Raw genomic sequence first — 13,740 nt, 5'->3', positions numbered from 1 at the left:
ACTTGCCCTGAGAGCAGGCTGAGATCAGGTCTTTTTGTAATCTGATCCCCAGTGTAAACCTGTTTATAGATAGGCCTTACACTGAAGTAAGTTACTTACACTGAGAGCAAGTATTTTAGAATCAGGGCAAACTTACACTGAGAGCAACTCTTTTGGAATCTTACCCATAATAACTTAAAAATCAAGAGCCTTCTGCAGCAGTGCAGTGTATTACAATGGGGATAGCGGAGTACTATCCCTCCATAAGTGATCAAGGCTGTAACTCTAATGCAGCCATTAAAAAAATGCTGTGGACTCAAATGATAGTTCAGTGCAAGCAAGATCAGTAAACATTACAGGCAACCACATCCATTGTAAAGGCTTCTAGTAGAATTCTTAACATACATGATGAACACATTTTTTTCAAGACATCTTCAGACTACTTTCTGAAGAAGTCCTGAAAAAGAATTTTCAGTATTTTTTTATTGCACTGAATTGCAACACAGTGATTTGAACTATGACTGAACACCATGGCTTTGGGAAAAAGGAAATTTTTTGACCCATGCCGTTCCATTATCTCATTGCTAACAGTGACTGTCTTTTGATTGGATTGACTGTGTAGGTAGTAAATTGCATACATAAGTGCTAGCCATGTGGTATTATCTGTTGGTCAGAAGTGGTACAGAGAAGAAAGTGAAGGGGAGGCCATGTTCATTGAATAAGTAGAGGAAGAGGCAGAGAGTTAATACTATGGATAAGTTATTAAGGAACATAAAGGGTGTATATTCCACATCCTGGTATTTGGGTCAGGTGGCCGGATAGCTATGATGTGGATGGGGTTCATTTGTCAGAGGATGGTATGCAGGTTTTCTATACAGAATTATAAGTAGGTTTAGCATGGAAGGGGCTATGATAATAGGAGATGTGCTTGTAGGAAGAGAGGAATATTCCCCCCTAATGTGGCAGAAGGCATGAAAGGTAAGGGATGCCAAGGTAAATGGGGGATCTTCTGACTCTTTAGCTGGGACTCTCACAGGCCAGACAGTCTCAAGGGATTGTTGCCAGGGGACTAACCAGCCCAGCAATGGCTCCTTGGCACATTATAAGGTGACCCAGAGGAATTATAATAAAAATGTTATGCTGTGGGCAAGATTAAATGGAAGGGGCTGATATTGACAGTGCTGTCTGTTGCTCTGTAGTGTTTAAGGCATTGCTATGAAGTAAAGAAATATCTTCCCTGAAATACCTACCTTGCTCACATCTCAAATAATTGGCTTCAATCAGTAAAGGTCATTGGCAGTAATTGGCAATAAACACATAGTGCATTAATCCAACTGATGTATTTGTCGTTTTATTAAAATGTAACAGTGACGATGATGCTGATGCAAAGTGATATTCAGTGTGTTGAACTGGTCATGCAAGTATTGTTCATGGGTTAACATCCTGCTGTGCATCAACAGTTACAGGTAAACTGCTTTGACAAATAATGAATAATGGTTGTCAGTTAGTATGGGGCAGGGAGAGCTGTGCCAATCTCAAACTCTAAAAAGTTGCAGGTCACAGAGAAAGAGTGAAATGCTGAGGGATGACACATGCACATGCGCAGATGACAGGAACGTGTAACTGAGAAGTTCACCAGACAGCCAAAAGAAATGCCCTAAAAGCAGGCCACTTGAAATAAAAGGTGAGGGAGGATAAAACAAAACATTTAACTGACAAATGAGACATAGAGCTCAACTAAAGAAGGGAAATAAAATACTAAAAATATAGCATTTCAGTTGATAATTTAAAATTATTATAGTCGTGTGTCTTTTAAATGTACTATTTATATTTAATCCACACACACACACACACACACACACACATATATATATATATATATATATATATATATATATATATATATATTTTTTTTTTTTTTTTATTAAAAAACCGTTCGAATGCAAAACCTGTAAAAATAGGCAATAGTTTAATTCTCAAATATATGAGAAACTGATGTTTGTGAACAGAAAATACACATAAGCCATTTAAAGCAACAGTTTTAGTGATAGTAGAGGACATAATGCATGTGCTTCAGGTGAGGGTTATATATGGAGTTACTCGTGTGTGTTATGTCTGGGTTACTTGTGCTTCACTTTCAAAACCCAGTAAACATGAGTAAATCTGTATATGACCCATGTGTACACCATTTATTGTCACAGTATTAAGCTCATCTTAATTTTAGTTATTTTTATTTTGCGTCTTGTATTTTTTAAAGTGATGTGCTATTGAATATATTTTTTAAAATCGTTTCATTTGTTTGAAAATTTGATGAATTGATTGAAAATATATGCTTTGTTTACTCTTACATATAAGGTCTATTAAACTCAGTCCTTCTAAATGTATTTCTTGGTGAAAATGAAACATATAGCCTGATTAATGTGTGAATAACAAATACTTTTATTTTATTTTGCAATGGTAATAGTGCAGAAGAAATTGCCTTTGAACTTGTTTAATGTATATCTTGTCTCTCCAGTTTTGCATCCCTCCCCCACACAATACTTTGTTTTCAGTATTTGTTGCTTTTGTTTTCACCTCTCTTCTGATGCACACTCCTAACACAGTATGCTTTGTTAGAATAGTAAAACAGCAGTGTTATTTCTTTCATGTTAGGTTCATGTAATAGATGATGTATTAAGACACCTGCTTAGATCGTTTTTTTTCTGACAGTTGATAACATCTCTCTGCTTCACATAATGTAACAATTTTGCCTAACAATGTTCTAGAAAAAATGTTTTTTATCATCTGAATTTATTACACTGTTTGCATTTTAAACCCAAATATCAGAGTGATTCACTGTCTTACATGGCTGTGTAATAATTACTGCTGTTTAATTTCAGGTGTCTAACCTCACCTCTTTGCCCAGATGAAGCCAATTGAGTGGCATACCTCAATAACACAATTGAAAATATCATTATATATTTTCTTTCAAATGTTTGAAAAAGCTAGTTATGAAATTGGTTAATATGTGAACTACAGATGATTTTCTTTTATTTTGTGTTGGTAACAGTGCAGAAGAAATTGCCTTTAAATGTGTTTAATGCATATCTTGAGAAAATGTTCAGATTTGTTTATCATTAAGTACTTACTGATACTTGATACGTTTCCTTCACACTATTTTTTTCTTTAGCATTCATACTTCATTGCTCCTGATTTGACAAAATTACCTACAGTACCTGAAAATGTAAGTATAGCATTCATGCATTTCATGTGGGGAAGTAAAATGTTCTTGGAACATGCATTTTTATGCTTGAGGATTAATTTTTATTCTGACAAGAGAAAGCAATGCAGCTACTTCTGTATATATATTGTTCAGTGCTTGCTGCTCCCACTTGTTACAAACTTTTTATACATTTAATTAGAATAAGGCAACTTAATGTGGATTGTTTACATATGGAGACAGTTAATATTTCTTTGTTACAAAGTGCATGTGCATTTCTAATATTTAAAAATTTGAGCTATGTTTACTCATATTCAGTGTTACTGTGACTATGTGTATGTTGCTTTCTTTGTATGGAAAATGTAGTTTGTAAGGCATTAGGAAGAAATTGGCAATAACTGGGGTTGACAATATCCTTAAAATATTAATTAAATGCTCCCCCATTATTGAACATTAAGTATGGGGATGGAAATGGCAAAAGCCACCAAACGTGTAAAGTTTAACAAAACAGGCACACATGCTCACAGTTTTACCCTTATGTTCTCTTTAGAATTTAACCACAAACCACTCATACATAGGTTCATAGGTAGGTACTAGGGTATTGGCCCTAGGGCCTATATAAGCCTAGCCAAACGGTATCCTGGCTTTTGCCACCCAAGAAAATTATTTTCCTGTGCCCCTGTCAAGCAGAGCCACAGAAGTGATCCCCGGGGTGAATTTCCCATCTCCCATCCAATCATCAAGATTTTTCTTGGAGTGCTAATGAGGAGCTTTGTTTGATATAGATAGAGAGTTTGTTCCAGAGTATGGGAAGTCTCTGGGACAGGAATCTATCCCTCCAGCATGTTCTGTTTATTGTGGTGACAAGGTTTAGGTCCCTAGAGCGTGTAGCTCAGAGGGATTGGGATTTCTTTAAGTGGAGCATGTCCAACAGCTCTGAGTTTGACATAGCTTTGTATGTTAGGCAGAGATCGCCTCTGAGCAGGCGATATGCGACAGAGAAAAGATGGAATTTTTTGAGATGGTCAGCGTAGGGCATCTGTTTGAGGCCAGTAATCCTCTTTGTGAGGTATTTCTGCAGCCTTTCTAGTTATTGTAGATGTCTTGTGAGGTACATACCAAAAGGGGCGTTGTACTCTATAATAGGTATAATGAGTGATGAGTAGAGGTGTACAATGACCTCTCGTTTTCCTGGATGAGAAACCTTTTGTGATGAGGTGTGCCACGTAGAAGGATTTCCTGACTACTGTGGCGATGTGATTATCAAAGGAGAGACTACTGTCCACCTGTATCCCAAAGTCTCTTATCACACTTTCGGTGTTAAGTAGATTACCACCTATGTGGTAGTTCATGGGTACAGAGTTTTTACCACAAGGGATGACAATGCACTTTTTGGCGTTGAGCTTGAGACCATGGCTTTGATACCAGGCATCTGTCTCAGTGAGGCCCTTTTGTAGGATGTCCACATTGTTAGGAGTTTTGATTATGGCTCCTAGTTTGCAGTAATCTGCGAACTTTGTTAGCCAAAGACCTTCTGTGTTAGCCTGTACTTCAGAGAAGTAGATACCAAACAAGAGAGGACCTAGGACTGAACCCTGTAGTACTCCACTTGTCACTGGTCTGAAGTTGGATTTAGAGTCTGCTACTTTCACAGTGTGGGTTCTGCCAGTGAGCCAGTTGGCAACCCATCTTGTGACATAGGGATTTATACCTAGTTTAGTGAGTTTATCTATAATTCCAGAATGTAATGTTTTTATTTGCTGCATATCAGTGAACAGACCCAGAAATGGTAACATACCTGACTTTTGCTTCCTGTCATGTTATTTACAGGAAGTGTATTTAATAACTGATATACCATACCTTAGTGATGCACAGAGCAACGCCTGCAGAAAATTCATAACAGTATCTGTAAAATTCATGTATGGTACTGCATTAAGGTAATACTGAAAAATGCTTTGCCAGTTAATTTAAATATCTGTAATTGTTAACATTTAGGTTGTATGGTCCAGTATTTTGTTACTCATATTTTAACATTTGTTTAATTGTGAAAATAAAATCATGTGACACTGTAGACAAGTAAGAAGTGGCTAAATACCCCAAGCACAAAGTAGCTTTCTGGCTGTACAAAGCAGATTGCTGTAGCCAGTCCAAGTTCTAAAACATTAGTTGGGGATTGGTTGCAATGGTAACCTTTGCTACATTAGTATGCACTGATGTACTGGGCAAGGCCACAGCACCCTTAAATGCTAAAGAAGCAGTGTTAACAGTTTTATCGTAGGTGTGATTGCATGTGTGCTATCAGTCCATACTCCTTATTGAAATCAGTTTTTTTTTACTCTGTCTACAGTGAATTCTGAAGCAACTTTTTTGTTTGTTTTAAATAATCCTTAATAACCACTGCATGTGTACTGTCACCAGTCTTTTTGGTATTTACTATTCAAGATTTGGTATAAACTGCATAATGTTAGTGCTGAGAACATCCACAAAACCTTTAACATGCATTTAATAATCATCATAGCAAGACCATAAAGAAGTATGTCACTCTTCACTAAGTGGGTAGGTGGTATATATTGCATATGAAGTGTTCAACACAGTTACAGCTCAGAACCACTCCAAACCAATGAAATGAACCTTTGTTAAAAGTTAGGCACAGAGGGCTACGAATCTCTGAGGCTACATCATGGCCACTGAAGGATTGATCTGATGTTGTCGGTCTTCATTCATTCTTGGCTGTTGGGTTCAGTTCCGATCCTTGGAACTGCTTCGGCCATTATATCAGACTTGCGCCAACCAGAAACTCTCAAGCCAAGGCTACCCATACTGCCGCTCTTCCCTTCACTTCAGATCTTGTTTGCCACATAGAAAATCGGACGTGTCAGCTGTGCTCTCAGCTAAGTGCTAAACTGTTTTTCCTGATATATATTCTATTTTTGTCTAAATAGTTACTCGTGCTCTTTTTCTCACCCTTTATAGTTGTCGTTTGTTAGTTGTGAATGTTTGAATAAACTCCCCTACCTTACCTTTTCTAGGTATTCCCTCTTATCATCGTTGGTATAGACCACTCCCTTCCTTTTACCTTTTGGTAATTATTTGAAACTATTGCTGGTATCTTTATCTTCCTTCCTTCCTTCTTTTACCCTCTTTGTGGGTATTTTTCATGTATCATTGTTGGTATGTTTATTTAAAAAAAAAATGTATTCTGTGCTCTTTGTTTTTTTTCCATGTTAGTGTTTTGTGTGTATGTGTCTGTGTGCATGCCCCGTTTCCGTTTTTTGGAAAATGGAAGAAAAACAAAAAGGAACCACAGGGTTTAAACAATGTAGGGACTGTGGCAGAAAGATGCAAAATTCCAATGGGCAAATGTGTTTATTGTTTAGGTGTCCCTCATCTTGAGTTACAACCTCCATGTGAACTCTGCAAGGGTTTCAGTGCTTACACCCTTGCAAAGAGATGAAACAAACTTTTTCTTAAGGGGCTTCTAAACTGCCCATTTAGTGAAGCTTTATCTGAGGCAGAGACATCAAAATCTCCCACGAAAGAGTCTAAGAAAAGGAGCCATTCAGTACCTTCATCTACTAAGGTACATGAGCTAAGATTTCCAAGTCCCAGGTTTCGACTCATCCTACGGAATCAAGGCCTAAAATACCTAAAACTGAAAGGACTTCTGCTCTGGCACAGAAACCTGCTAAATCTTCCAAGATTATTGAAGCTATCCAAGCATCTACAGCACCGAACTTATCTTCACATCGATGACATCCCTGGCGCCAACAATATTCTCCCCAGATATCTTGGTCCCATCTTCCCCTTCCAAACAAATTACTGGTCAACAGACCATGGTGCCGAAGGTCAAGAGTACACCCAGGACTAAGTACTTCCCATCTATAGACCCCTTTTTGGGTCAACAGTTAAGTCATTTCCTTGATAGACTGGAATCGCCTTTGGGGATGTCCATCCATTTCACCAGGAGTCTTTCAGAACTGGATGTAGTCAGATTGATGGATCAGCTGTTGGCAGCCAGAGGTCTTCCCGCTCCTTCTTGGACCTCCCTCCCATCCGGAGCCGAGGTTTTTTATCCCAGGATACTCATTTATCTTCCTCCTTCAACCTCTCCACAGGTCTTGGAGCTCACTACTTTGACATTCCCAATGCCAACTACTTCAGTACCGATGGATCTCACTGTGGTTCCAGAACTGACTGTGTGGTCTGCGGCTCCATAGGAGCCAACTCACATGAGACTGTAATTTGGCTGCCAGCTCCGGGATCCCTGGATCGGCTCCGATTTTCTCCATAGTGCCGACTATGATTCCTGGTGCCCTGGCAGTTGCAAGTCCTCTCATGGCTCTTACTCTGGGAGGGGGCTCATCAGAATGGGGTGTGACCCCGGATCTGAGGTTGTCTTTCTCAGTTCCGGGCTCCCATCCCTCTTTGGGCAGGCCTGCCTTCCAGACTATTGAGAGAGCATTAGCCTCAGTAGGCTCACAGCTGGCACCATCCCCATCAAAGTGTCACATTTATGTGTCCTCTGGCTCACAGCTGTCACAATCTCCTACCTCGGGGCAGCAGGCACAAGAGCAGCAAAATACCCTATTGCAGAGGTCCCCTATCTTCGGAGTCCTCTTCAGACCTTCCCCCTGTGGAGCCACCCTGTAAGAAATCATGCAAGAGGAAGCACCTGAATTCTCCAGAAGAATCCGTCACTGAGGATACAGATTTCGATGAAGGGGAGGGGTCCCCACAGTCATCCCCTGAAGATGTCTCCTTTGGAGACATCCTGGAAATTCTGAAACAGAGGGGTGATTGGAAGTCCACAAAACCATCCTCCGAGGAATTCTTACAGGCTTTTTCTGCCCGGCCTTCTATGTCTTGGGTGATCCCACCTGCCGATGAACTGGTCAAACTCATTGTGCAGCATGCATGGAAGGCTTCTGCTTCCATAGAGCCATTTCCCCAGAGATGGGACAAAATTCTTTCAACGCCTGAGGATCATTCCCACTGGTCGAAAGATCTAGCAAGTGGATGCTATGGTGGTGGCAGCAGCCACAAAGAAGGAACTCGCTAAAGAGAGTCCAACTGTCCATCCTCCAACCTAGACGTCCCGGACAATGGACATATTATCTTAGCAGGAGCAATGTCTAATGAGGTTCGAGACAAGGTTGCCACCCATCTTGCCACCCTTGAGTCAATCTCTAACTTGTCCTTGCAGCTTATTGCATACAGCTGAAGGGATGTCCAGTGCAGTGGGTACTGATTTTGCCATTAGGTGCCATGCCTGGATGCGCTTATGTGAATTTGCAGACCCCTTTAAGCCTTCCTTTATCCATGCTCCCAGTGATGCTACTTCGTTATTTGGTCCAAAAGTTAGGGACACATTAGCCAGGTGTGAGAAGGGCAGAAAGACTCTTTCTGCTGTGGAAATGTGTTTTTCCTCTCCTCAATGACCTTACTGCAGGAGTCAGAGGCATGGAAAGATTTGGTTCAGAAATTCCCAAGGGCCTTTTTGGGACACACGTGGTGAGTATTCCTCCCAGGGCAGAGGGGGGACTCTTCAGGAAGACACCCCTCCAATAGCAGAGGGGGCCTGCGCAACCACGGACAACCTTACCAACTCTCCTGAGTGGCAGCCCAATTGCTCTGAAAGCAGTCAGGGGAAGATTCTCTCTGCACCACTCACCCTGGCACACATTAACATCCAATTCTTGGGTGTAGACAATAATTACCAGATGTTACCATATCCCCTTCAATCTTTATCCCAGACCACAAAAGCAAATCCCCAATGTTCCACCCAGTTAGAGGGATATAGCAGCATTAGAAATTCAAAAGCTGCTTCAAAAACATCATCCAAACAGTCCCACCAGACTGGATAGGATCCAGTTTCTACTCTAGATTCTTTTTAGTGCCAAAAAATGGACTGGAGGCCAATCTTAGACCTCAGTGTACTGAATAAATTTGTTAAACAGACAAAATTCTGGATGGTCACAGTTCAGTCTATCTTTCTGGAGAAAGAGGACTGGATGTGCTGTATAGAACTTCAGGATTCATATAACCACATAAAGATGGGCAAATCCCCAGAAGATTTCTCTGCTTCCAGCTAGGAGCCAGTCATTACCAGTTTCGAGCACTGTCCTTTGGTCTCACCAAAGCCCCCAGGGTGTTTACCAAATGCATGGCAGTGGTAGTAGCTCACTTAAGGCTACAGGGATTCTGTGTGTTTCCATATTTAGATGATTGGCTCCCTACCTCCCTCACCAGGCATCTGCTGCTTTCCTCCTTGGACTCCATTCTAAGTCTTGCAGAATTCCTACGCATCTCAATAAACAAAGACAAGTCAAAACTATCTTCAGCACAGGACATAGAATTCATCAGAGCAAGACTAAACACAAAATCCTGCATAGCTGCCCTTCCTCATCACAGACTGGTAAGGTTGAGGTTGCAACTTCAAGTGATACTCTCTCAAGACAAAGTTACAGCTCGTCTAGTCTTACAGCTTCTTGGGTCCATGGCAATGACAATCACTTAGTTCCCCTGGTGAGGTACCACATGAGGCTGCTTCAGTGGCTCCTGGCATCACAGTGGTCACTGTTAACTCAACCAATATCCTACCAACCTGCATAACAAACTGATGCAGACAGGATTTATCTTGGTAGATGAATCCAGAAGACAATTTATGGAGTGGCCCCTTCTCCCCCTCCCAGTCCAAGGCCATAGTGACCATGGATGCATCCCTGATAGATGGGAGGGGCATTTTCAGGGAAAGACAGTCCAAGGCACTTGGTCCCCTCAAGAGGCCAATCTGCATATCAGTGTCCTAGAACTGAGGGCAGTGCTCTTAGCATTGCAAGCATTCCAATCTGCCCTTCCTGCAGGGACGATTGCTATTAAGTCAGACAACATGTCAGTGGTCTGGTACATCAGCAAAAAGGGGGAACCAGATCCTACCCTCTGTGTCAGAAAGCTCTAAGTGTTTGGCAATGGGCAATTGTCTCCAACCACTTTCTGATAGCAACACATATTCCAGGGAGCTCCAATGCGATTGTGGACAAACTGAACAGATGTATTCTCCTGCCCCATGAGTGGTCTCTCATTTCCAATGTAACAATGAAGATCTTTCATTGATGAGCTCAGCCTTGCTGCAATCTGTTCACTTCTCCCATAAACCACAAATGCAGCAGCTACTTTGCCCTAGCCCTCCCCTGGAGGGAGTCCCCGAGAGATGCTCTTCTCCACAATTGGCCCCCCGGGACTTCTGTATGTCTTCCCACCAATCCCTCTAATTCACCAATTTCTGAAGAAAGCCCAACGGTTGAGAAGCAAAGTGATTCTCATTGCACCTTATTGGCCCCGTCAAGTTTGATTTGCCTTTCTCTGGCCTCACTTAGTTCACTGCCCGTGGACTCTGGATCCAACTCCAGACCTGTTATCTCATCCTCAGGGTCTGGTCCACCCCAGCCTACAAAATCTCAAGCAGACAGCTTGGTTTCTCCACTTCCAATAATTTCAGGCAAAATAATTTACCTGCCCCAGTACAAAAGATACTTCTGGCTTCTCATAAACCGTCTACCAGAAAACTTTATCTTAGTAAATGGAAGAGATTTGTTTGTTGGTCTAATGAAAATGGTCTTGATCCTTTCTCAGCTTCGATCGAGAAGGTCTTGGAACACTTAACCACCTTATTTCAATTGGGAGCCTCTACTTCTACCTTTAGAGTTCATTTAGCTGCTATTTCAAATTTCTATAATGGATTTGATGATCAGTCTTTAATATCTCACTTTCTTTGCAAAATTTTTCTTAAGGATGCTTTACATTTGAAACCACCTTTTAAAGAGCCCATAGCGCATTGGGATCTAATGTTGGTCTTGCAATGTTTGGTCCATCAGCCTTTCGACCCAGCAGCCACCTGTGATATCAGATTTTTATCTTTGAAGGCTCTGTTCCTGGTAGCCATCACATCAGCCAGGAGAATTTCAGAATTGCAGTCTGTCTGTAAAACATCCATATATCATTTTTCACAGAGAGAGTATCACTCAGAACTAATTCCGCCTTTCTACCTAAAGTAGTGTCAGATTCCAATATTAATCAGACCATAGATTTACTGGTCTTCTTCCCAAATTTCTCAAACAAGGGAGAATATTGTTTGCATTTATTGGATGTAAATAGACAATTAAATTTTTATTTGGATAGAACAAAATCATTTTGAAAATCGGGCCAATTGTTTCTATTCTTTTCAGGTACAAGCCCCAGTTTCAAAAGTCACTCTGTCAAAATGGTTAAAAGATTGCATTACTTTTATTTATGTTCAAAATAAACTAGACTTATCAACAAAAGTTAGGGCTCATTCTACCAGAACGGTTTCCACTTCAGTAGCCTTTCATTCCAGTGCTTCTATAGATGATGTGTGCAGCCGCAATGTGAGCTACTCCCCATATATTTATCACTCATTACAAATTGGATACGGTCTCCAGGGGAAGAGCATCCTTTGGCTCTATGGTGCTCAGGAATATCCTTCCCTAGGGCCTCACAAGGTCTAAAGTCAGTGGCGGCTGGTGACTTCAAATCAAAGGGGGGCTGCAGGAGACAGCTGAATGGGTGGGGTGGGGGGTCAATGAGAAGGGGTGTGGTCAACTAGAAAGGGGTGGAGCTATGCTCAAAACCACAAAAACTGTAACTTTAATTAAATACGCTGCCCTGGGTGTCAAACCATCATTATGAGAGTCCAATCAAGACAAAATGAAGTGTAGAAGAAAAAAAATATTTCAATGCATTGACTGCATGATAGCTTACATAATATCTAGATGGAAACAAAAAGGGTGTGAGGCATGAAAAAATAAATTACTTTTTAAATATATTACTGGAATGGCAGTCAAAATCAAGTATAAGAAAAACAAGCAGCACTCAACTCAAACCACTTCTCCTTGCACTGCAGTTCTACTTATAATTTATATTCAGCTGTATTAAAGTACCAAGTAACATGCTGAAAGTAGCCATCTCTGTGATACCCCCACTTGTAAAAATGTTTCTTATCTAAAGAAGACCTGCCGCCTGACAACAACTGTCTTCTTGTTTCATGGGGAAAACATGATCAAAGTAAAAAATGAAAGGCAAACAAGAAACAAGCTCAAGATACATAAGATAGATACACATAAGATAGATTGGCATTCTGTTTAGTTTACAGCTAAAGCCTGCAAGGATGACTGCAAGTCTCCAACAAATGTAATGAGCTTTTTAAAATACTGTAATCATGCCCTTTATTACAAATACTGTCATATGTATTTCAATACCCAAGGCTTATACGTTATCTAGTTATGTAAGTATTTTCTGCATGGCAACAACAGAAAGGCTTTCAATGTTGGCAGTTCTTTAACAGTATGCTTATTAAAGCTTACTTGCATCTTACAATCTCAGACAAGCTTACCTGATGGTCATTAAAGCATTGCTACTTAAACACAGAGCAACAGGCACTTTCTGAATAATAAGCATAACTCAACAGTATAAAAATATGACAGAAACCAGAACATTCTGCAAAATCAAGGACAGATGGAAAGCCACTGTAGTACTTGTGTCTACCTTGGATAGGGGGATACTCTGCACATTTACACTGTATAACTGCTCCTTGCCTTGCTTGAACACATCCAGAGTCACTACATGGAGGAGTGGGTTGCAATAAGTATGTCACAATTTGAAATATCTCTGTCTGACTGTGATGGCCCTGACACATTTGTCATACCTCTCAACCTCAGAGCAAGACATCTGGACAAAGCCATACACAGAAGTGGGACAAAGGCCCCAAAATAGGGACAATTTTTAGATATTGCTCTTATAAACTTAGAAAGATAATAGAATAGTAGGTCTTGCATTAGTATGAATTTTCTGAAGGGTATAAAATCTGAAACTGAAATGTCTGTCATTATTTTCAGACTTCAGTCTTTAATGATTTGCCACTAATTTGCCAAAAAACACACAATTTTATGAAAAATGGACCAAAATGCGATGCAAAAATATAAAATTGCCACACAATACAGCTGGGAGCCTGTCAAAGAAGGGACACTTTTTAATATTAGTATTGCTAACTTAAGCAGCTGACAAAATAAAATAATCTACATGCATTTCTGAAATAAAGGTGCAGCACAAGAAATCTGGAAAAAGCCAAAATTTATTGGGGGGGGGGGGCAAAAGCCAAAAAAAACGGCACACATTTTAAACATTGCTTGTATAATGTTGGAAAATTGCTAGAATAAAATGCTGTGTTACCACCATACATTTTATTGCCAAGTATTGAACCCAGGACCCTGTGCAAAACAGTCAGTACAATATACCACTATGTCAAATCATCTGCTTTGTGAAAGTGAGGAAGACTTAAATTAAATGGCTACCATTTAGTGAATTTGGTTCTCACCATAGCTGTCAACCTCTTAGCACAAACACCTAAACAAAGCCAATAATGGGGGAAAACAGCCCGCAAACATATTTAGCGAATTCAGTTCCATAGTTCTCAACCTCTAAGCAAAAATCACATAGACGAAGTATTGAACCCAGGACCCTGTGCAAAACAGTCAGTACAATATACC

General features: G+C 40.4%; 1 protein-coding gene across 2 annotated transcripts in view; it reads left to right on the top strand.

Annotated features, from left to right (window-relative positions):
* The window catches only part of DENND1B (DENN domain containing 1B), a 3,525,330-nt gene that overhangs the window by 2,143,886 nt on the left and 1,367,704 nt on the right, over positions 1-13,740 (top strand). For both annotated transcript variants that reach the window (XM_044080248.1, XM_044080247.1), the window contains one exon: positions 3,149-3,202. In XM_044080248.1, the coding sequence (XP_043936183.1) occupies positions 3,149-3,202 (54 nt within the window). The remainder of the gene's footprint in view (positions 1-3,148; positions 3,203-13,740) is intronic.

This window comes from Protopterus annectens, chromosome 8.part0 (assembly GCF_019279795.1).
Source record: "Protopterus annectens isolate FY-2018-M chromosome 8.part0, PAN1.0, whole genome shotgun sequence".
NCBI classification, from domain to species: Eukaryota; Metazoa; Chordata; order Ceratodontiformes; family Protopteridae; genus Protopterus; species Protopterus annectens.
This window is presented reverse-complemented; position numbering and strand designations above follow the sequence as displayed.